The sequence below is a fragment of the Penicillium citrinum genome, assembly GCF_028827155.1.
Source record: "Penicillium citrinum strain IBT 23319 chromosome Unknown utg000010l:1.0-1229701.0:1.0-1230130.0, whole genome shotgun sequence".
Taxonomy (NCBI): domain Eukaryota; kingdom Fungi; phylum Ascomycota; class Eurotiomycetes; order Eurotiales; family Aspergillaceae; genus Penicillium; species Penicillium citrinum.
Window position 1 is genome coordinate 765,622 of NW_026622695.1, and position 22,140 is coordinate 787,761.

Here is a 22,140-nt window from a genome sequence, read left to right on the forward strand (position 1 = left end):
CACTTGAGCAGCCTCCATTGGCTTTAAGAAATAAACGCATCTTGGCTGGATTGAGCTTTGTCAAAGTCGGTTTGCTAGTAAAATAATAGTTAAATACCAGCAAAAGATTCCCCGTCCATTAAACTTTCATGAAATCTCTAAAAAAAATTTAATATACTGGGTTGATCCTACAGAATGATATCTATCTTTCCAAAGTTTAGTTCAAGCTTTTTGTTGGGGTGCTCATGTAGAGCGTTTAGCATGACAGGAGTGAGGCTCTTCTTCTGGCAACACAGAAAAGACACGAACCAATTCTTAAGCTATTATGTTGAAGTATGTAGCGGCTTTTCTTTTCCAACCTGAGTATTTCATATTCTATCCACGCCATTGCAAAGGGAAAATTTAGAGTCTCTGAAATTGGCCTAGAAACCATCCATGAGTCCTCTCTGTTGTTCTTCTGCTAATCTTTCTGCGTTCAACGATATCCACCAGGCATGGGATGGATCATAGCCATCCCCATCCCGGTAATGTCTCTTTCCATCTGCCCATTCATCCCACGGCTTCGGGCTTAGAATATAATGTATATTTTTCACATTCTCGTCGCGCCATATAGAATCGTGAACTCCTTTCCATCGAAGTGTCTTAAGCGCATTGTAGATATATGGCAATGGAACCCATCGACCATGGAAAATATCCCCAAGGAGGGACTGGTCGGCAAAATCATATTCCGATGTTGCAGTTGAAGCAAGTTGTTCAAGAATTTTGTCATAGACTGCCTGAGATGGGGTTACCACCTGTAGGCCACCATTTGGTATCCCTAAACCTGCAGTGGCTGAAGGTCCAGCAGTTTGCGCAACATGGGGACTGTCATGTTGAGTAGTATAGGCACAATTTTCTGGAACCCTTTTTCAAAGTGTTAAATTAGTCGTTCGGTGAATAGCTGGTTGATAAACAGATTTGCAGAATATAATATAGTTGTGCTTACCAATCTTTTGGATAATGAGATTTATGTAACGGATTGCAGACACATGCGTGGCTAGCAGCAAACACTCGATCTCCCATTCCCTTCGATTCTACTCCATCTAGAGGAACATCCATTAATTCGTCCATATTTTGAAGAACCAACATATCACTGTCAAGTTGCACAACGCGGTCATATTCAATGAGTGAGAAAGGCGTGAGCTTGGACCAGCAGTCGTAGAAACGTATATCGTTGGTAAAATCCTTTGCATCTGTTGGAAGAAGATAAGGTACATGTCGTTTCGCTATCCCTCTTGAATCAAGAGCTTCATGACCTTCTGCGGGAAATGAATCCGTGTAAAGAACGACAAGTGGATACTTTGAGCCAACTTTCTTAAGAGAATAGTCAAGGGTAAGAAGGCCAGGTAAATACAAAGTATTTGTAATGAGGGTGGTCCAAACTAAAGAGAGTTGTAAGTTGATATTGTAGAGCCTCAGTACGAGTTTTGTATATCCATACCTTTCGAACCACCGGCTCCAGGCGCGGAGTGTCCCATGTTTCTGACCGTCACAATAGATAACTTCCACCCTCACTCAAGTTCCGCTCTAATTGACTATTGAAGATGTCCGTGGGACTGGATAAACTGGCGGACAAGGAACGTGGGAACATATGCAGTGGGGGGCCGATGAGGTCGGATCAACATATCTAACTTATCTGGTTCGCTTACGAATGAACCATGATGACTCAGCAGCCCATCGGTAAAACGCGGAACTAGTATTGTATACGACCCGCTTGATAGTGTAAATAATCTTCCAAGTTATGAACCGATCTTTTAGCCCTTTCGGTGATAAGATTCATTTTTTTCGTCCTCCCGTCCGTCTGGAGTGAAGCGGTAGGGACCGTCCCGTACGCGCTGCAACTACGGCATGTATGCACATAGACCTTAGGGCATTCCACCTGTCCAATCAGGGTTGCTGGGCTGCTAAACTACTGCAGCATACTGAAACACGGCGTATCGCGAGAAGACAAAAAGGGGATGATGCTGGTTAGGTTCCTTCGATCCAGCCGCCAATATGTCTAATTTTCACTATGTAGAACTCATACATATTACAGCATTATTGGTTATCGGTAGGCTTTTCGGCCCGTTAATGGCGCAAGTGTCATCTGCTAGCACACAGCTGTTTCTTAATAGAGCTTTCTTCTTGTTTAAGTTCTCTCATTCAATTCAAATGTGCGATATAAAAGACTTTTCGTTCGGACTTTATCAGAAATACCCATAGCGAGCTAATTGTCAAACTCACGTCACGTCTCGTTTTCGCCAGCATAGCTGCTATTCACTACTCTCCTCGATTCGTTCTTTAGCGACCAGCAAATTTCGGTATCTTTAAAAAAGATCATGGATGTTTCCTCAACTCTCGCCACATGGCTGTCTTTGGCAGCTACAATCTTGGGTCTTGGTTGAATCGCGACACAATTCGGCACACTCATCGACCAGACAGACCCGTTTCATTCCTTGAGAGACCTTCAACATCTAGGCAGCTGGTGGTATCGACAACCTCATATACCATGGTATCGAATTATCAAGCCACGTCCCATAGGGTCCTTAATTAGTGCGAACCTCTTGAGCGGTATAAATGGCGAAAAAACGGTTTATCTCAGTCGTCTTACGCTTACACGTTCAACAGGACAAGCAGCATTGGCGGTCCTGCTAGCAGTTGTCCATCCGAAAGCCCAAACTGTTAGTCGCCAATGTAGGCCCTCTAAAGGGGCTTCAGCCGATGTTATTAAAAGAGGTGGACACATTGTAACCATCACCAATGAAGAATTTGATCCTGTTCCATGTAAGAGCTGGTCTGATATCTCTCTTTGTCCTCTCGTGAAACATAGGTTGACTACTTGCACTATGATATCATGCGGGACACTGATGACATTACTTTGCCTGACAAATGCGCGTCAAATATATCGCTATAGTAGTGCATCCGGTTATCGGGCTGCTTATACATCTTATTGCGGCCAGTGGCGTATAGAATGGCCTATTGGAGATCGTGCCTGTGTGTTTTTCTGTGCGCATGATTCACATCTATCTTCAAAGGACATATACCCGGCATCGTTTGAGAAAAGAGCCGATAAAAGTTTGCCGATGCTGGCTGGTGTGATTGATTCGGAAACTCTGGTCGGCTTCAAGTGTGCTTTCCCGGGACGAAAACCGTCTGGAACATGGCGACTCGAGTATGCATCCAAAGGATTCGGTGGTGCGCATAGTGGAAGATATCTCTATAATATGATTGGCGGTAACGTGAATCAAGTTGACTATTTATACATGAAATGAACGGATACGGAACAAGAATTATCAGAAGATACTATCGTTCTTCACTTGTCTAATAAAGAAAATAATATGTGTGACGTTATCTTGTATGCCAAAGGTCAAGAATCAGCTATTCCCGACGAAGCCTTAGATAATCTACCATGGTCTTTTTTATCCTGGTCACTTCATCGGGGGCTTCGTGATATCCTCGTTGCTTATTCGAAGGAAAGAATGGATCGCTCTAGCAGATACTCTGCGCCGTGCGGTATTGGATAATTCTGAAAAGCTAATCGGCAGAGGCTGGGACTCCCAGGTCGTCATACACGAGATGGAAGACATGGCATCAAGTGCAGTTCTTGCAGGGCGAGGAAATTCAGGGGATGCTGTGCGGGTCGTAACTGACATTGCGGTCATCTTGTGGAACGGCGACTCTTCAGCACTAGATGAAACGCACTTCTGGAGACAATTGATCCCCGAACTTTCTTCTCCAACACTGAGCACTATGGCTGTCATCGCTCTCACCAAATGCTTTGTATTGGAATGGAGTCTTGACCTAGACTATCAGCTGTACCACGATTTTCCGTTGGAACTATACTTCGGATGAGCCAATGGATTACGCCAACTTCAAATAAGCAGATCTTCCGTTCCATTCGTTTGTAGCTTCTAGAAAGCTTCCTTGTTTTCATGTAAAAAGAACAAACTACTTGGCCCACGTCAAGACCAATCTTTGACATCTTGCTTGTCATCGTTATCATTAGACTGCGGACGAGGAATGTTTGCGGGTCCTAGACGGTGGCTCTCGCTGAGCAGTGATAGACTGCTCACTACCAGCAGATCCTCGATATTAGTGCCGCCCCCTGGGGCCAGCCCACTGCATTCGCTGTAGTCCCTTATGATCTTCTCAATGGCTTCCGCCTGACCTGCCATAGGCAGGAAATTCGCAATTGCGGCATGAATTTGCAGAAGCCTTTGGTCTGGAAGATTCCATTGTTCTCTATGAAATCTAAATTGAATCAGACTAGTCACAGAATAGCGATTCACTAATGCTGTTTCTGTATCGGAGAATGTTTTAAGATAATACTGATTGGCCACAGTTGTTGCTTCAAAATATATACAGAATCCCCCGAATTCTGTATACAACAGAGTATATAGCATAATATATTCTGTTCTTTGTTTATCTGGTTTGAACTGAAAAACATAATATATACAATCAGAAAGTAATGTCTGATTATAGTCCAGATTTCTGAATCCTGAGCCACAGCCGGACTGCTAGAAGATTCAAAAGCTTCTGATGCAAAGAGAATAATATAAATAGTCTCTAGATTGCCAGTTAGAACGCCAGCTGGGTAAGAATGAATACAGCTCCAGACTCCGGTTACAATATATCTGAAACTATCTCTCCCCAGACAATATTCATATAGCCGGTATTGCAGATTTCGAATAACCGGTGATGTATTTTGATTTATAATATCTTCAATCGAATCCCCAATCCGCACCGCGGAGAGAGTCTAAATTCAGTTGGAGACAGGAAATCACCTGGTTTTCTGTCTTCTTGTGCCTTCATAGAGGTAACTAGTCTAGTTCAGATGCTTTCCGCAAGTTGTCGGACTGTTGTATCGTCTGCACATCCCGATACATCAGCTTCAAGATTCCGCTGGCTGTCTGTTTCAAGGACAGAAAAGAAATCCATAAGAAATGTACTGGTATTGTCATTGGCATCAAGTGACCTATAGCTGTTGAGCCTTTGGCTCAGTATCTATTTAAATAATCAGTATCCAGCAACAGCAAATAGTATAGAATAACTTACCCTTCTTGTTGACATTTTCGGCGCCATTTTTAAACCCGAATCGAATTTGGAAACTGAAGTGAAAAAAAATGAAAATAAAAGGTTGCGCCCCCGCTTGACAAGGGCGCAGAGCAACAGACCCGAGAAACAGTTACAGTGATAGAGCAGGCACAATAGAAAAGGCACAATGAAGACAGTTACTGCGAAAGCAGTTACTATTGCAGCAAAAGAAACAACAATAGAAGATACGGTTATACAGAAGAGAGAAAATAACAATCAAAAATCCAGTCACGGTCGAAAGATGCCTCGGAGGATGAATGTTGCGGTCGGAATTGCGTATTGCCAAACCATAAACATCCGTCGTCTCTCGGAGATTGCCAAAGAGAATATCACAAGGAACGGAAAAATGTAGCATCGAAGCTATACTGTATCCAAATTGTATCAGCCACTGTATTTATATTTCTTCGTGTTTGACAAGAACAGTTTGTAGGCAATGCCTTGTTGAAATTAAACCTGGCCTTTGCCCTTCACACTAACGCATTATTGGCTTACTATTCTGTTGCATCATATCGATTCAGTATATCAAAGCCTTTTCCTGGTAGGCATTTAATGCCCATATTAGGGGCCTTACGGCCATATCGTGGCCCTGCACCCAAACATATACATCCTCGAAGCACGTTATAAGGCACCTTGAATTGACGAGCCAACGCGGCTAGGATTGGCTTTTCAGCGGCACGAGCGGCTTCACAGGCCTGGATAACATCGTTTTCATCGAATCTAGGGCTCTAAGACATGGTGGAGGTGGTCTAAACGCGTTGAATAAATAAACTGGAATATATTGTGGTTAGGGTGACGCCCACCCGCAGGCTTCTACAAAGATCTAATCCAACAATAACATAGTACATACGACCATAGGGTGTGGAGAACAGGGCTTCCCGTCCGCTCAGCCGTACTTAAGCCACACGCCGGCAGGTTAGTAGTATGGTGGGTGACCACATGCGAATCCCTGCTGTTGTATGTTTTTACTTACATTTTTGTTTTTATTTTTATTTCTTCTTTGATTGATATTTGTGGTATTGTCGAATTTGTTCTTTGGTGATTATATTGCAGTGATAAGAATTATTTGCTTGACTTTTGACAGTCCAGAAGAGCAAGACCAGGTTGGAATATTTGCCATTTAGGTAAATGGCAATTACTAAATGATATATATCTTTCTTCCATGAAAGATATATATCCTTGAGACAAACAGTGGCCACATCTCCCATCAAAAATAATTTGCTTGATAATTGGTCAAAGTTCTAGACAGTATCGGATGGCATTGTATATTTCTTATCACCAATGTCGATTCCTATCCTGTGTATTGGAACGTTCCTATCAGTATTTTTTTCACCCATCCTGTACGTGAAAAGCATTTCCTGGAACATCCTACAACGCCCTATTTACAGCATACTATACTGGGTTTGCAGCTAGTAGCTACTAGCTGCAGACCCAGTATTGACATAGCTCTATATCATCCTCTGCTCTATCATGAGGCACAGAAACAGAAACAAATGGCTCCGATGCAAGATTTATTCTGGCTAATTCGGCGTTGTGGGTCTGTCTGAAAAGCCATAGCTGTCTCAATAAACTGACCTGCCACTCTGGAAGACGAAAAGCCGCATCCGACAGTTGATCCCTTTGGGTGTTTCCTAGCATCACCTTTTCCAAAGATGGTAACAATCGTGCATCAGGTAAATTCTGAGTTATAGGGTCTGTTTGACCATCCGGTCGAGTGAGGATAGACTGCGTAAGGTTTAAGCATCTCTGGAGACCTGCCACGAATTTAGTATATAGATACCAGGTCCATATTGTGCAGTGCAAGGCATCGAAGGTTTGGCCAGTGACCAAACAGCTGGATCAGATGCCATTACCGCACCACTGTACAACTCATCTCGAACAGAACAGAACTACTCCAGATTTTTGCAAGCGAGTGAATGCCGCGCGTAACATCCTCTGAATACCTTAATGGTCATCCTAAGGTAGGAGAGAACGACGCGGCATATCTATAACAAGGCTGCCACAAATTCTGCTTGATAACTTGTCTAGATGCTTAACAATAGTAGGTTCGAGGCTATCATCTGGGAATGGAGACAGAAAGAGCCCGACAGGCAAAGCAGATCGAACAAGCCAACTTTGTCTGCTCACGATACATCGATGATATTGTTTATGAGGCTGTCAAGTAGTTTGTCTGAATCAATATGAAGGTAGTGCCCAAAGAGAAACTTCTTCGCAGTTTAATATGTAAACTTGGAGACGAAAGTAAGGCTGATCAGCGCGCGGGTCACTGGGTCTGATGAAGAAAGTGCAACGAGTGGTCGAGATGAGATCAGGCATTCAATGATATGTAATATCAACTCATTTGGAAGATGTGCCATTTTGGAACCCGCCTTGTAAAGCATGAAGAGAGAAGAGAAGAGACTATGAGCGTGAAGAAGGGGGGGTTTCGCATAACCTGCTATTTTTTAAATTGTACACTGATTGAACTCAACCAATAACACTACTCAGATTAGTCTGCTACCCCATTAATCCTATCGGTTCTTGACGCGCCATAACGTTGAATATCCAATAATAATGCACAAACCGAAATAAATTACTGTAAAGATGAACATTTGGCGCTTTTTGGATATAATTGGTTTGCTAGATACATATTCGAAGGGACAGCTAGCCTGGGGCTAAGTGCCTATATAGTGCACGAATGGTGGTGGGTGAGCATCACCCCCACCACCCGACCCATCACCCAAGTCGCGCAATTTCAGACCGGTGCTGCTCCTTTACTGGAGCAGGAAGGATAGGCACCAGGGTGCTCGTAACATTTTACTCAGTAGGCTACTAAGGATAATGCCTCTCAGCTCGCTGCGGACGAATGAGGTTCACCTTAGTGAGTCGGTGGTGCGTGGACGCAAATTCCCGAGTGAGTGGTAGGAGAACTGGCAAATAGACGACAAAAAACAGCGTTGAGTGTGGCTCTTTTGACAATTCCAATCGCGGGTAGATTGAAATGATTATACGGTATATAAGCTAACACAGACTGTGACATATCCTGCTGAGGGCACTATTACTTTCCCACATAGACTAGCTTGCTATTCGGATAGTAGACTTCTGGTCTGGACAAAAGATTTATATGGTTTAGAGATGGACTTTGATAAAAATGGCCTGATCTTTTCCGTTACTGCTGGCATTAGTGCAGACCAGATACCACCCTGCAGATTCTTGCTCGAACGAATATAGAACGTGACGGTGTGATTCTATGGCGGGAAGTATGCTTGAGACTTTTTCCAGCAGGATTGGTAATGCGCTTAGTGACTGCAATTTCGTTGAAATAATCTTTTTGCCCCTGTTTTGGTTTTATTTTTTCTCTCGGCAATTATTGGCCTTTTAAATTTTAGAATTAGTACGAAGATTTATTTCCTACAAGGCGTTGTCTGCAAACTGGTTTCGTCGGACTTGGAGAAGTCTAAGCCTAGTGGTACACTCAAATAAATAGCTCTTATTGAGCGATGGAATTGACGAAGAGAAATGGAATAAATTAGGTTTGAGGCTCGTTTTCCACTCCACTGGGTAACAGATGACTTGATAGTTCTTGGCAGCGAGCCTTGGCACGGCGGATCTTAAGCTTTAACCGTAGATCTTGACATCACAGCCAATCATTAGAGGATCTGCCTTTTCATCGTTTCATCCAGCCGTATCCCCTATGGCTTGAAAACAATTTAGTTATATCTAACTCACGCCACGAATAAACGATTCCGGTTCGGAATTCAGAACCGTTCCTTTCACTGCTACTCGTACAAGATGCACCTTGATTTTGGTTGATTCAGAAGATTCAAGCCGAACTAAATGTTCACCATATGCTAAATCCGTCAAAGGACTATCTTGGCATCGAGTAGATTACAGCTCGAGTCGGCCTAGATCAATTCATTTACCTGAAAGGAATAGAGATGAACGACCATCTGACACTCGTTTTTTCTTGACCAAACAATCCTGTGGCCACTTGTGCTAATTCTAGACCGTTAGATATAGTATAAAATAATGGGATATCTGCCGATCGGACAGGTTCTCACCAGACAAATCGATATCAATCTTACTCCAAGACACATCTGACAACGTACCAATTTCTGCACTTTCTTGCACTCCTAATTTTCAACATGAAGATTTCATCTTATACTCTTTTTGCGATCCTTCCCTTTACTATTCAATCCGTTATAGCAACTCCAGTTGCAGAACCAGACTTTGATACCCTCGAGGAGCGAGGCGGAGGTAACCACAAAGACTGGGATAAAGACTGGGACAATAACTGGTGGAATGGACACCATGACAAGAACGTTTGTGAAGTCAAGCAAACCTACCCATACTACAAATATCCATGCAACTCGAGTCCGTCGAACGGAACTTCCCTTCTTGGAGCGACATTTACCTCTTTTTGCAAGTATCAGTGCGTCTTCCTTTGCCTCCACGAACAAATGTCAAATTACTTATCACTTTCACAGAAACGGAGATTCTGGAGTTTGGTATGCTGCCCCCAAGGGATGGGTCAAAGAAGGAGACAAGCCTCGCAAATGTCGTAAGTGGTCTTCTCTAGCTTACTTGGAATTTGAGGCTAATCATGGATTTTGTGACTATTTAGCCGGATCGTCGATGCCTTGCCCTGTTTGAATCGATCCCAGTCGGGATTTACTCTTCTATACATGATGAAAATCCAGAAAAAAAAAGCCGGTTATTGCAGTGATACATGTATTGCCATTTTGTTTCCAATGTTGCAATGTTCATTGAGTTTTTGCTGAATCCTAAGAAAACAATATAACCAAAGAAATCCTGGCTTTTCAGGGAACAAACAAGGCCTGTCGGTATAATCGTAGTGGCTGATTTTTGCCAATGATATAACTCTTCCTCATATCAATGTTACTTTATCTTGACTCTGAGTAAACTCTACCCATGGAAACCCCAAGACACTACATAACGATTGTCTCTCATGGAGCTTCAATAATAGAACCCACCCCGGGAAGAATAACCTTGATTGAGCTTTCGCCGAATATAGACAGCACAGCCGCACATTGAAGCCAGTTATTGGCCGGGGCATTCATACAAAGTTTCGTCATTGCGGATCCGCCCCAGCAGCTCGGCATTTCCTTTATTCAAACGTTTGGTATTTCGATCGCTAAGAATAGCAAGGAGCCTCTGTAAGCCCTGATATATGTACTCAAAGTCGACCCATGTTTAAGCTTGGGATTCATGAGTGGCTTTATGGGCATTCTGAACCCAGCTTCTTCATTCGTGGCACAAATCGAAATTCAATAACCGTCCATATTGTGTGAACATAAAGGCAAGAATAATAATTGTAAACTAAATAATAGATATTAATATTTGGTCTCAAGTCTGCACTTGTGATCCAAGGTTATTCAGTAGTAGTGAAGGAGGAATCTTGCGGTAAGTTGAAGTCATACTACTAGGCATAGATCTAGGCCATTCCAAGTGGTAAAGCGGGAGCGAGAGCGAGAGCGAAAGCGAGATCCCGCGAGAACTATGATGCTTTCACTATTCTTGGCAACAAGCAACACACCAAAGCGATTACTTCTTTGTCGTCGGATAGCCACACATTGAGTTTGATGATAAAATGATCATACTATTTGAGCTATGACATGAGGGTCTTCTCCTTGCCGCGAAGTTAGGGCTTGGCACTCAGATTAGGCTAGATCCATGACACGATATTCATATCAGGCATGCCGGCATCTGTTCCCCACTACGTACCCACGCCAAGCGTTGTTAGCCCCACGGTTATTGTTCAGTTAAAACGGCTTTGAGGCGACAGCGAGGCCAGGCGGGAGAGTGAGAAGTATCGACCTTGGCTGTCTACTAGCATTCCTTGATTGCACTGGATCAAATGACCAAGCTAGTACTGTGGCCAAAACGCGTGACTTTCCCTTCCTTCGAATCCCTAATGAAAGACTACAGTGCCGACCGTTATTGCTTTCCATATTGGAAGACAAAGATAAACTATTTTAAACCCTAATCACATGATACACTAAGCCGGGTTTGGTTAGTCATATATTAAACACTTGTTACAGATTTATGTGGTAACAAAGACGAAAGTATAAAACCGTACACTCATGTACTGTTGCAAGTCCATAAATAACTACTTTCCCATATCCAAAAATAAACACCTTTTCCTCAATATACCATTTTTTCTCAAATTTCCCATTCTCTCAAAACACTACAGCGACTTTTGTTTATATTTGTTCTATCCCAGCAACTGCTGTCCACCAAACCACTAACAAAATGGCAAGAAATATGGAGTTCTGGCAATATAAGATAGTTATTTATATGATATGCAGCAAAAACAGATTTACTATATCGCAAATGGCAGAACTAGTGCAGTGAAGTAAGTGCTCTATCACTAATATCTGCGAGAATTTGCCGTTATTCGGCAGTGCCAGGTTCCCTTCTGTCTCGGTCAGCCGACAACGAAGTATTGTCTCTATTATGTTTGACGTCCTCTGTGACTATCTCGCCGAAAAAAACCTGGTCTATATATAGAAGAGATAGTTATTTCTCTATAGGATGAATTCGGCGTATTACCATAGATATCTAGTATCAAATGTACTTTTTTCGCGTACTGGCTGGACGAAAAAGAAAATACAGCAAAGAGCCAAAGAACAGAATCCTCAACTACGATATTTCTATCAGTATAAGCTACCTGAATTTCGAGTATATTATCTTGTTTTTGTTGATGAATCCGGATATAATAAAAAGCCGAATATAGGTGAACTGACTGGTCACTATTCGGTGTGATACCAGTTCAGATATCAAGATTTCATCGCGGTCAACACTATCAGATACAAATGGTATTATAATATTTCGTATTTCCAAAGGTCAACGGATTTTTTTTTCTTCAAATCATTTACCATGTACTGTGAAAGATGGCCAGAGCCAAAATCTGTCTTTGTTATAGATAATATATTATTCCGTCATTAAAATCGAATCAAGATTTTATATGTTGGAATAGAAACCAAATTGCTGTTTTTTCTGCAGTATTCGTCCGATTCCAATTTCATTGAGCAATTTCTTGCCGAGTTGAAGATCTATATCACAAAAACTTGGTCAGTATACAAAAAGATTTCTGATCAAAGATTCTATATATTTCTTCCTTCAGCGGTTCGTATATAAAATAGATACAGAACAAAATAGTACCGAAGATAATTTCTGATATTCAGATGCTTCTATAGAGAAGATATAACTGGCTGTTATATTTACGATTGTTGTTTCTGCGCAATATTCTTCTATCTTCTCATATCGTAACAGTTCACTTTGTTTGTACTTGTGTCATATTATTTAGTAACTAATATTTGTATTGTATGGAAGATCCTGTCTCTTGTCGTCACTCTGATATTTTATTTGTCAGCTACTCTTAAAATAATTGAATAAAGAAAGTTATATAAACCAGAAAATTTCCAAAAATTCAACGAATTCGGTCTTATAATCGCAATATACCTTCTCGCGAGGATCCATACTGCCAAATATCGTAGCAACATCAAAATCTATCCAAACTATTCTTCTGCCAGCTACAACAAATATACTCTTTGGAAAACATTATGATAGTGGATAGTAGGTAAGTATTTGAGCGGGATCGCGCTGGATTGGTATTTATCGTCGGCGAAGTACTTCAGCCGCGGGTGGAAAGCCAATGGATCGACTTTGTTATCACATTAACTATAGCAAATGCTAACTATACACATTGATGGACAAAGCATCGCTACCCCTATATTTCTCTCAAGAGCTGAATTATTTCCTTACGTCATATTTTTCGAAGTGGATTATATACATCGATCAGTCCATGGATGGAGGCGAATACGGATATACACATCCGCATCACACATCTGACTGTATTCATATAACTTCTTCATCAGGCTTGTCCGGCGATGATATGGTTGATGTTAATTTTAGGCCACATTATCGATGGTATACTTAGAGAACACAACTTAAAGGAACTAGTTGAATGTCATAGTTTGGATAAAGACGGTGATTTGCATAATTTTATTGAATATTAGATACACTTGTAACTAAGCGAGTGTTAAAAGTTGAAGAGTTGGTAACATCACAGGGCCCTTTATATGAATAAACAAATATCCTGCATACTCCTCAAAACTTGTGATTTCAGATCTCACACTCGAAATAAAAGGCGAAAATTGATTCTAAAGAGCGGGCATAACATACATGATGCAGCATTACCACTCCTTCAGGGAACTAGCATTAGAGTAGTGAGTGAAAATAAGATGAGAAAGAGTGAAACTTCTTCTGTTTTATCGTTCAAATGCATCGGAGTGCCTTTTCTACCCTCTCTGTTAAACTCTATGGATTTGATTTTTGGATGTCAGATCTGGTCCTGTAGATGTGAAAGCGTAGGTGATCAAGTGGATATTACCCACACTGCTTGATAAGATCAGTCTCTTCGAAATTTGTAAAAGGAAATCATGCTCGACAGATTTATTGCCATGATCAGCAAGATTATTTCAAGATATAGTAGATACTATCTTTCTGACAGGGTGTGAGATTTATTGAAGGAGTCACTGTGATTAGCTCAGTATCAATTTTACAAGAGCGACTAGTTTGTTTTGTGGTCGACCATATTTTGGGCATTTTATTGGCTCAGGGATGACTACAATTTGGGCCAAGCCGTTTTTGTCTTTCTTCGGAGGAGGGGATGTAGACTATGAGCCTGACTTGACGCAGGGTCGCGGAGAACTGGAGACTCAGTTAACTTCAGAACCCTGGAGATCACACAGAGCTGCACTAAAAAGATCATCCGAACTAAGGAATACGACCGATAATACGTAAGTGTACCACAAGGCTTGCATCGGGGTGATATTGATTCACTCGGCATGCCGGTCAGCAAGCTGAATACGGAAAACGGAGTACAGTACGGCGAGATCTGATATGTGCCGAGGTCCCTGGCATAAAATCTCAACGTCCAGGGGGCTGATTAGTATGGGCGAAGACCCACATAAATGAATAGAGCTTGAACGTTGAACCCGAACCCGAACCCCGTCGGGATTCGCCTTTTTAGTGGAAACGACTGACACCCCTGAATCTGAGCCAAAGTCCAGACTTGGAGTCCACATGGTTGTTGGTGCCACTGATAACGGGTGTGGCCCATGCACTGAGGCCCAACTGCATGAACCATGCCCTATAACCACACGGACTACAAATGTACATATATACTAGTTAACTATGTACTACTGTGTATGTAGTTGGTAGATGGATCTTACTGTAGTTATATTAGGCTGAAATGTGTTCATGCATTTTGGTCTTTGCGTGTGATGTAGGATCAACGAATTCCAATATGGAGTATAGCTAGGCTACATACTGTACACACGGAAGATGTCCGGTATACATGTACTATGTACAATCCAGGATAATTTGATGCATCGCACTGAGTACTCCGTATGCCCAAGATTTCTAATCATGATATCTGTGCGGAGTAAATATAGACCTTCTACGGGCTTCTCCGAGTATATATCGGGAATACCAGATGTTGTGCACTAGAAGTACACCAAGGGTTAAGGGAAAACCCGACGGCAGATTCAACTTGGATCAAATGCCAAGCCCGCGTTTCAGATTTTTAGCCAATCACAGACGTGCCGTATACCCGAGTGACTCAGCAACGTGGCTTTTATGCCGTGCATAAAACTCACGTGGTCTACCGCATCCGTCATGCACATCGGAGATTTCCACGTTTTTTCCTGTTTTGTCCAGTTCTCGATCCGGTTTTCATCTATCATTAACCCCAGAATCAAGATAATATTGAGATATCTGTATAAACTGTGAATAGAATGAATACTGTAGTTGGGTAGTACATTCATACAAGTACAAAATCGCCGAGGTAATGATCAGGGTCTAGATAGCCCCCATCGGAGCTAACACCTGCCTTAGGGTAGAATACCGACATTAACCTGGAATTTGATTCCATGGACGGACTTTAGTGTCAGCCCACTTTTTCTTCATATATTTTTATTGGCGTATATTCCTACAATTTATACGATTCAATGCATGATTTATGATTATTCCCGGCCTACCTCCGATTACGTACTATACTAATGAATAAAAAAAATGTAATCGGAAAATTAGAAAAAAAAAAAAACAAGGCGCCACCACAGCTAAGCTAGGAACCTGGTCTGTCTATTAAAACAGACTAAATCCCGATTTCAAGTTCAAAGAACAATCTAATTCTTTCTTTCTCTTGATTTCTACAATCAAATATCCAACATAATCATCTAATTCAACCCCGCTGCATAAACCATCCTAATCCGGTATATACCAACATCCTCTCGCTATCCCCGCAAACGGTGCATAACTCCAGTTTCTCTCCTCCCCCGGCCGTTTGTTTTTTTCGAAAGAAAAATATTTCGCTACCTCACCAATCTTCTCCTCTTTATTTTCACTCCTAAGATCTTCGCATAAAAGATCAGTCCATCTCCCCAGCAGAACCTCAATCAGATCAAAGTCTGCCCACCATGGCGGGCGACAACAATCACCACCATGTATCCGAAAAGATCGAATCCACCCTCCCAACAAAAATCTCCTTCTTCCGACTCGTTTTTGATCAGGGCGTCGTTACACAACAGATTATGGATCATCCATATCCAGGTTCAGGAACAGAGGATGATCCATATGCTGTAACTTGGATCCCCGAGGATCCCCGCAACCCCATGAATTTCAGCGAATTGAGGAAGTGGACGTTAACTGGACTTGTCGCTATTGCTACTTTGGCTGTCGCATTGGTGTCTTCGGCTTATACTGGTGGTGTGCAACAAATTGAAATGCAATTTAATATTGGAAGTGAAGTTGCGACTCTTGGTGTTTCGCTTTTCGTTTTGGGTTTTGCTGTGAGTATTTCCTTTTCTCCATTTCTCTGGCTCTTATTTCCAGCAGAGCAGCTAGAGATTGAATATTCGAGAATCATTACTGATATTTCTTTCTCTAGATCGGTCCTCTACTTTGGGCTCCCCTCTCCGAACTATTCGGTCGTCAAATTCTCTTCGTCACAACTTACTGTGCTCTAACCGCTTTCAACGCTGGTTGCGCCGGCGCAAAGAATGCCTGGACGTTGATCATTCTTCGATTTTTCGCCGGTGCCTTTGGATCTTCACCTCTGACTAATGCCGGTGGTGTCATCGCCGATATGTTCCCCGCAAAGCAACGAGGTATTGCGATGAGTCTCTTCGCTGCTGCGCCTTTCCTTGGTCCCGTCCTCGGTCCTATTATCGGTGGTTTCCTTGGAATGAATGCTGGTTGGAAGTGGGTGATGGGTTTCCTTGCTGCTTTCTCTGGAGCTGTTTGGATTATGGGATCTCTACTTGTTCCGGAGACTTATGCGCCTGTTTTGCTTCGTCGTCGTGCTGCGAAGTTGTCTCAACTTACTGGAAAGGTCTACGAAAGCAAGATTGATATCGATCAGGGCAAGGTCAAGCTCAAAGAATCTTTCAAAGTTGCTCTGTCTCGTCCCTGGATTCTTTTGTTCCGCGAACCTATTGTCTTCCTTCTGTCGCTGTATATGGCTATCGTCTACGGAACTCTCTATATGATGTTCGCTGCATTCCCTATCGTCTACCAGGTTGACCGTGGTTGGAACCAGGGTGTTGGAGGCCTTGCCTTCCTTGGTATCATGGTTGGTATGCTTCTGGCTGTGGCTTACACCCTGTGGGACAACAAGCGCTACGTTAAGACCCAAGACAACCACGATGGATTCGCACCCCCCGAAGCCCGTCTACCTCCTTGTATGATTGCAGCTATTGCTATCCCGGTCGGTCTATTCTGGTTCGCGTGGACCAACTATCCTTCCATCCATTTCATGGCCAGTATCGCCGCCGGCGTCCCATTCGGCTTTGGTATGGTCCTCGTCTTCTTGGGTATCATGAACTACCTCATTGATGCCTACACCATCTTCGCCGCCTCCGTCCTAGCAGCCAACAGTGTCCTACGTTCTTGCTTCGGTGCCGCATTCCCTCTCTTCACCACATACATGTACAACAACCTAGGAATCCACTGGGCAAGTTCAATCCCTGCCTTCCTAGCCCTCGCCTGTGTACCATTCCCCTTCCTCTTCTACAAATACGGCGCTACAATCCGCAAGAGTTGCAAATTCGCCGCTCAATCCGACGCATTCATGCGTAAGATTCAAGAACAGGCCACTGCCGGCCCTACACCCGAAGAAGAGAAAGAGGAAGTGACCAAGTTCGATCGTACTGAAGCTCCAGGCCCTGTCGAGTCACTCTCTAGTGAATCTTCAAATGAGCATGAGCATGAACTTTCTACTGCGGAGCGTTCTCGCAGTCGTGCCTATTCTGTGACATCTACTCGTACTGCGAACTCGATGCATCGCGTACCGACTTATGAAGGAAATCCTTACGATGTTGACCGTGTCAATACTCGTGAATCCTTCAAGCAATAAGCATCATCTTTCTCGATTGCTTTATTCTGCCTAATTACCCTATTCATCTACCCTACCACCCTTTACCACCTTTATACACGCATTGATAATCATAGTGTCTTACCCCCTGCACAAACAAAAATGTGATATTTTCATGCATGTTTCGAGCAATTTGGTCGCTTGAACTATCTGCTTTTATACCCTGATATTTCCCTGTCGGAAACGATCTCATGTATTTACGGGTCTCATTATTTGCATTAGATATGGAGTCGGGATTACTTATTATAGCTTTGAATTGAATTATCTTATCATGGATTCTACAGCCTGCAAATTATGCCTTTTTATTAGAAATATCTTTGAGATTCATCCTATAAATCCCAAGTTCGGAGTGTCATTTTACTTTACGATATACTACAAGGTAAAATTCCGAGAGACACTAGCTTGGCTTCAAAAGTATTTTAGCTAATCAATTAACACGCAAATCCCGAAAAAGGAAACATAATAACAGATACAGTCGCGCGAAGAGTATATGCAACGAGACAGAAGATATGCAGCATCCTCCTAAAACACTGCTTCTAGCACGGCCCCCTCGGCACAGCCAAGAAAGCCCCGAGACTGGGCGTAAACAAACGAACAAAGGCATAGATGATTGTGACCCTAAATGCGAGTTGCTGAAAATACCGACTCGCAAAAAGAAAGTATTTATGCAGCAGATTAAGCGTCAATAAGGTTGTTACTTTGCTGTGCGGAGCTCTGCTCGCCTGAGGTATCCTTGTTCGCAACCTTGCGCGATGAGCGAGCGTAATACTCATCAAGAACACGCTTGGGAATACGGTTAAGGAGCTCCTTGGGGTAAATACGGAGCAGGTTCCAGGCGATGTCTAGAGACTCGAAGATGGTTCGAGCCTCGTAGGCAGACTGGCTAATGAAGCTTCGCTCGAACTTGTCGAGGAACTCCAGAGAAAGCTTGTCTTCAGAGGAAAGAGCCTCCTCACCGACGACAGCCTTCATGGCAGCTATAGAGGGAATATTTGTTAGAAAATTGAGCGGGTCGAGCGTAGAATTTTAGGAAACTTACCGGCATCACGACCAATGGCATACTTAGCGTAAAGCTGGTTGGACACATCTGAGTGATCCTTACGCGTGTGACCCTCACCAATGGCAGATTTCATGAGACGAGAAAGGGAGGGCAGCACGTTGATAGGAGGGAAGACACCCTTGTTATACAATTGACGATCAACGAAAATTTGACCTTCCTGCGCAGATGTTAGTTGTGATATACGCCTCTTGTTATGGAATAAGGGAGACGAACAGTAATGTAACCTGTTAAATCAGGAATGGGATGTGTGATATCTGTAAGAAGTAAAGGGTTAGCGAGAGCTCCGAGAAAAAATTAGCGAGGCTGATACTAGCGTCATACCATCGTTAGGCATGGTCAGAATAGGAATTTGAGTAATAGAGCCATTGCGACCCTCAACACGACCAGCACGCTCGTAGATAGTCGACAAATCCGTGTACATGTAACCGGGATAACCACGACGACCGGGCACTTCTTCACGGGCGGCGGAAACCTCACGCAGAGCATCACAGTAAGCGGAAAGATCAGTCATGATGACAAGAACGTGCTTCTCAAGCTGATAGGCGAAGTATTCGGCAGTTGTCAAAGCCAGACGAGGAGTAATGATACGCTCAATAGTCGGATCGTTGGCCAAGTTCAGGAAAAGACAGGTACGCTCCATACTTCCATTCTCCTCGAACTCGCGAGTGAAGAAACGGGCAGTTTCCATGTTAACACCCATAGCCGCGAAAACAATAATGAAATCTTCATCCTTTCCACCGTGAGCTTCCTTGACCAGACTGGCTTGGCGGGCAATGGTTGCGGCAATCTCGTTGTGGGGGAGACCGGCGGCGGAGAAAATGGGGATCTTTTGACCACGAGCAATGGAGTTCATAGTGTCGATAGCAGAGATACCGGTAGAAATCATCTCCTCGGGGTAGACCTGGCGGGGTGTGTCAGCTCAAATCCCTAGACATGCGAAGGTGCGAGATAGAAGCACATACTCGGGAGTAGGGGTTGATAGGCTGTCCGTTAATATCAAGATACTCTTCCGCAAGAACCTTGGGACCCTTGTCAATGGGACGACCCGAACCATCGAAGATACGGCCCAGCATGTCCTCAGACACACCAAGCTTCAGACTGTGACCGGTGAACTCGACTTTGGTCTAACGGCGATATCAGTAAGCCGGACCACAAATATTTCCAACCTTTCTTTAGGGGCCCTCTAAGGAATCTTACCTTCTTCACATCAACGCCAGAGGTACCCTCGAACACCTAGGTAACAAACAATATAAGGTCAACGTCTTATCATAACAAGTGAATTCGGATTGGGGGTGTTGGATTCGTCTTGTACCTGCACAACAGCTCGTTCGCCTATATTCAAATACGCAGAAGTCAGCAAATTGTTTCAAATTGGGGTTTTTATAAGTAAGATAGCATCACAGAAGGTCCAGGAGCTTTACCTCTAGCTTCCAACACTTGACCAGAGCGCTCCGTGCCATCGGGCAGTGTCAGAGTGACAATTTCGTTGAAACGAGGGAATTTGACCTATGGACCAATAGATTGACTCAGCACAACTTGTTCAATATCCAGATCTCAAAAGCAGAACCGATCTCCTAGCTCTCACATTGTCAAGGACGACCAGTGGGCCGTTAATGCCTCCGATGGTGTTGTACCGGATGCGGGGCTTCAGGTTGGCCAACCGGGGGTCGATGGACTCGGACATGGCGGGTAAATCAGATCCTCCACAGACACAGCGCAAGATTAACGGGTCAGATGAGAATCAAATGATATAGAAGTCGAGTCTAACAAGCTGGAGTGAGCCGGGGGTTGGCCAAGCTGTCCGCTGTTGCAGCTCGGGCGGTGACGCGGCACGTGATGACGACTTCCGGATGACTAATCCGATGACTGGGCCGGCAATTCGCAAGTAGACGTGATCGCTTTGAATTTATCCGCCATTTCTCGTGACTCGTTTTTGTGATTTACCTTCTCTTTCTCTCTTCACTCCTTCACTCTACACTCCCTGTTATATACCTCAAGGTATCAAGGTAGTCTCCACTCCTTAATTCTACCTCTCATTCCGCCAGTGTTGTGTTTACTTTCGGAGACTCTTTCCGTTAATCGCCTCTAATCTTTGTCCGTTATCGCCACACTCCGCTTCTACTCCGCTCGAATTCGGACCCCCAGATTTTCTGGCCATTTATTTTTAACTTTGATTTTTCCCTTTCCTTCAAAAAGAGCTTCTTGTCCATGATATATGTGTCCTCTTGAGCATCGGATATGAGCCTCTTTCAAAAGGGGATCGGCTTCCAAAATGTCGCATTTGCGGCCCGTCCAAGATCAATTGTATCGGTCCGAACTCCACTGCGTCAACCACGACAGCCTCGGCGATATAAGTCCTCTACAAATGAGCAACCACCCTCACATGAAAGAACAGCCAATGAAGGATCGACAGGAAACGCAAATACATCCACAAATCCCTCGCAATTGAATTCGTCCGCAAGTGCACATCAATCAACAAGCCCGACAGCTGCGGGTGCTGCGGGTGCAGCAACTACACCAGCAGGTGCCGGCGCGGTTGTACATTCTCGAGGATTCCGCGAGATAATCAAGGCTAGTGCTTTAGGTCGATTGGGGAGGTGGTATACGCGAGCCCAAGAGCGGAAGCCTTATACGGTACAGCTGTGGAGTTCGATCTTGATATACTTATGTGGAGATCTGAGTGCGCAACTACTGTTCCCAGAGAAGCCGTCAGCGAAAGAACAGGCTGCACTGAAGGCAGCGTCAGAGGTGGATGGCGAAAAAGAAAAAGAACAAGGCTTTGCGTCTTCGTACGATCCTTGGAGAACCGTACGACATTTGATCGTGGGAGCGGGATCAAGTATCCCATCTTATAACTGGTAAGTGAGAATGGCCTATCGCTGGAACTCACACACAGATTATAAGCACAGAGCTAATTTGTGCTCCTAGGTTCTGGTTTCTTCACAACAACTTCAATTTCGCATCCAAGTTTTTGTCGATCTTGACAAAGGTGGCAGTCCAGCAAGCATGCTTCACGCCTGTTTTTAACACCTATTTCTTCAGTGTCCACTCTCTTCTCGGTGGTGCTACCTTTGAGGAAACGTGGGAACGTCTCAAGAAGGCTCTCCCTGTCAGTATTACCAACAGCGTCAAGCTCTGGCCAGCTGTCACTGCATTCAGTCTGCTCTACGTTCCACCTCAGTTCCGCAATGTTTTCTCAGGTGTCATTGCTGTTGGCTGGCAAACATATCTGAGTTGGCTAAATCAAAAGGCCAAGCATGAAGTCGAGCTGGCTGAGATTGCCGCCACTGAAAGCGCAATGCCTGGACACTCGAGCTCTATGGATAAGAAAATGATTTCGGCAGCCGGCACTGCTTGACATAGATATTGGGTTGAATCCTTCTCTCGATTGCATGTGGAATATTTGTATAGAACTCACGCCCCAATTTAGACGGCGTTGGGCGGTTTTTCTTTGTGAGCGACGCATTTTCGGCCAATGACCAACTTTAGACAAATAGATTATGACATACATTTCTTTTTTATTCTCCATATTTTCGCTGAATCTTTTTATTTA

General features: G+C 43.6%; 9 protein-coding genes across 9 annotated transcripts, besides 2 other annotated features; 5 read left to right on the plus strand and 4 right to left on the minus strand.

Moving 5' to 3' along the window:
- Positions 1-401: 401 nt before the first annotated feature.
- N7469_011345 (glycosyltransferase family 8 protein) lies at positions 402-1,500 on the minus strand (the record flags this gene model as incomplete). Its single annotated transcript, XM_056650250.1, has 2 exons — positions 402-882; positions 965-1,500. Coding segments are annotated over 2 exons (1,017 nt in total), but the record flags the coding sequence as incomplete, so codon positions are not given.
- Positions 1,501-2,302: 802 nt separating this feature from the next.
- On the plus strand, positions 2,303-3,269 carry N7469_011346 (uncharacterized protein; the record flags this gene model as incomplete). The annotated part of the gene is given in 2 exon segments (XM_056650251.1): positions 2,303-2,509; positions 2,526-3,269. Coding segments are annotated over 2 exon segments (951 nt in total), but the record flags the coding sequence as incomplete, so codon positions are not given.
- A 66-nt stretch (positions 3,270-3,335) lies between these two features.
- On the plus strand, positions 3,336-3,849 carry N7469_011347 (uncharacterized protein; the record flags this gene model as incomplete). Its single annotated transcript, XM_056650252.1, has 2 exons — positions 3,336-3,505; positions 3,543-3,849. 2 exons carry the CDS (start codon positions 3,336-3,338, stop codon positions 3,847-3,849), a joined length of 477 nt encoding a protein of 158 aa, XP_056495316.1.
- A 110-nt stretch (positions 3,850-3,959) lies between these two features.
- Positions 3,960-4,172, minus strand: N7469_011348 (uncharacterized protein; the record flags this gene model as incomplete). Its single annotated transcript, XM_056650253.1, has 1 exon — positions 3,960-4,172. The coding sequence occupies one exon, from the start codon at positions 4,170-4,172 to the stop codon at positions 3,960-3,962; it is 213 nt and encodes a 70-aa protein (XP_056495317.1).
- A 655-nt stretch (positions 4,173-4,827) lies between these two features.
- Positions 4,828-5,079, minus strand: N7469_011349 (uncharacterized protein; the record flags this gene model as incomplete). Its single annotated transcript, XM_056650254.1, has 2 exons — positions 4,828-5,001; positions 5,053-5,079. 2 exons carry the CDS (start codon positions 5,077-5,079, stop codon positions 4,828-4,830), a joined length of 201 nt encoding a protein of 66 aa, XP_056495318.1.
- Positions 5,080-5,582: 503 nt separating this feature from the next.
- Positions 5,583-5,816: a sequence feature (Protein overlapping with rRNA (N7469_011350, KAJ5217725.1) was converted to a misc_feature.).
- Positions 5,817-5,938: 122 nt separating this feature from the next.
- Positions 5,939-5,944: a sequence feature (Protein overlapping with rRNA (N7469_011350, KAJ5217725.1) was converted to a misc_feature.).
- A 3,268-nt stretch (positions 5,945-9,212) lies between these two features.
- N7469_011351 (uncharacterized protein) lies at positions 9,213-9,720 on the plus strand (the record flags this gene model as incomplete). Its single annotated transcript, XM_056650256.1, has 3 exons — positions 9,213-9,499; positions 9,555-9,628; positions 9,692-9,720. 3 exons carry the CDS (start codon positions 9,213-9,215, stop codon positions 9,718-9,720), a joined length of 390 nt encoding a protein of 129 aa, XP_056495320.1.
- Positions 9,721-15,572: 5,852 nt separating this feature from the next.
- N7469_011352 (MFS transporter) lies at positions 15,573-17,509 on the plus strand (the record flags this gene model as incomplete). Its single annotated transcript, XM_056650257.1, has 2 exons — positions 15,573-15,944; positions 16,043-17,509. 2 exons carry the CDS (start codon positions 15,573-15,575, stop codon positions 17,507-17,509), a joined length of 1,839 nt encoding a protein of 612 aa, XP_056495321.1.
- A 693-nt stretch (positions 17,510-18,202) lies between these two features.
- N7469_011353 (H(+)-transporting V1 sector ATPase subunit B) lies at positions 18,203-20,271 on the minus strand (the record flags this gene model as incomplete). The annotated part of the gene is made up of 9 exons (XM_056650258.1): positions 18,203-18,504; positions 18,567-18,744; positions 18,801-18,841; positions 18,909-19,488; positions 19,550-19,711; positions 19,785-19,820; positions 19,900-19,919; positions 20,009-20,093; positions 20,173-20,271. 9 exons carry the CDS (start codon positions 20,269-20,271, stop codon positions 18,203-18,205), a joined length of 1,503 nt encoding a protein of 500 aa, XP_056495322.1.
- A 554-nt stretch (positions 20,272-20,825) lies between these two features.
- On the plus strand, positions 20,826-21,945 carry N7469_011354 (Mpv17/PMP22 family protein; the record flags this gene model as incomplete). The annotated part of the gene is made up of 2 exons (XM_056650259.1): positions 20,826-21,445; positions 21,516-21,945. The coding sequence occupies 2 exons, from the start codon at positions 20,826-20,828 to the stop codon at positions 21,943-21,945; spliced, it is 1,050 nt and encodes a 349-aa protein (XP_056495323.1).
- Positions 21,946-22,140: the final 195 nt, after the last annotated feature.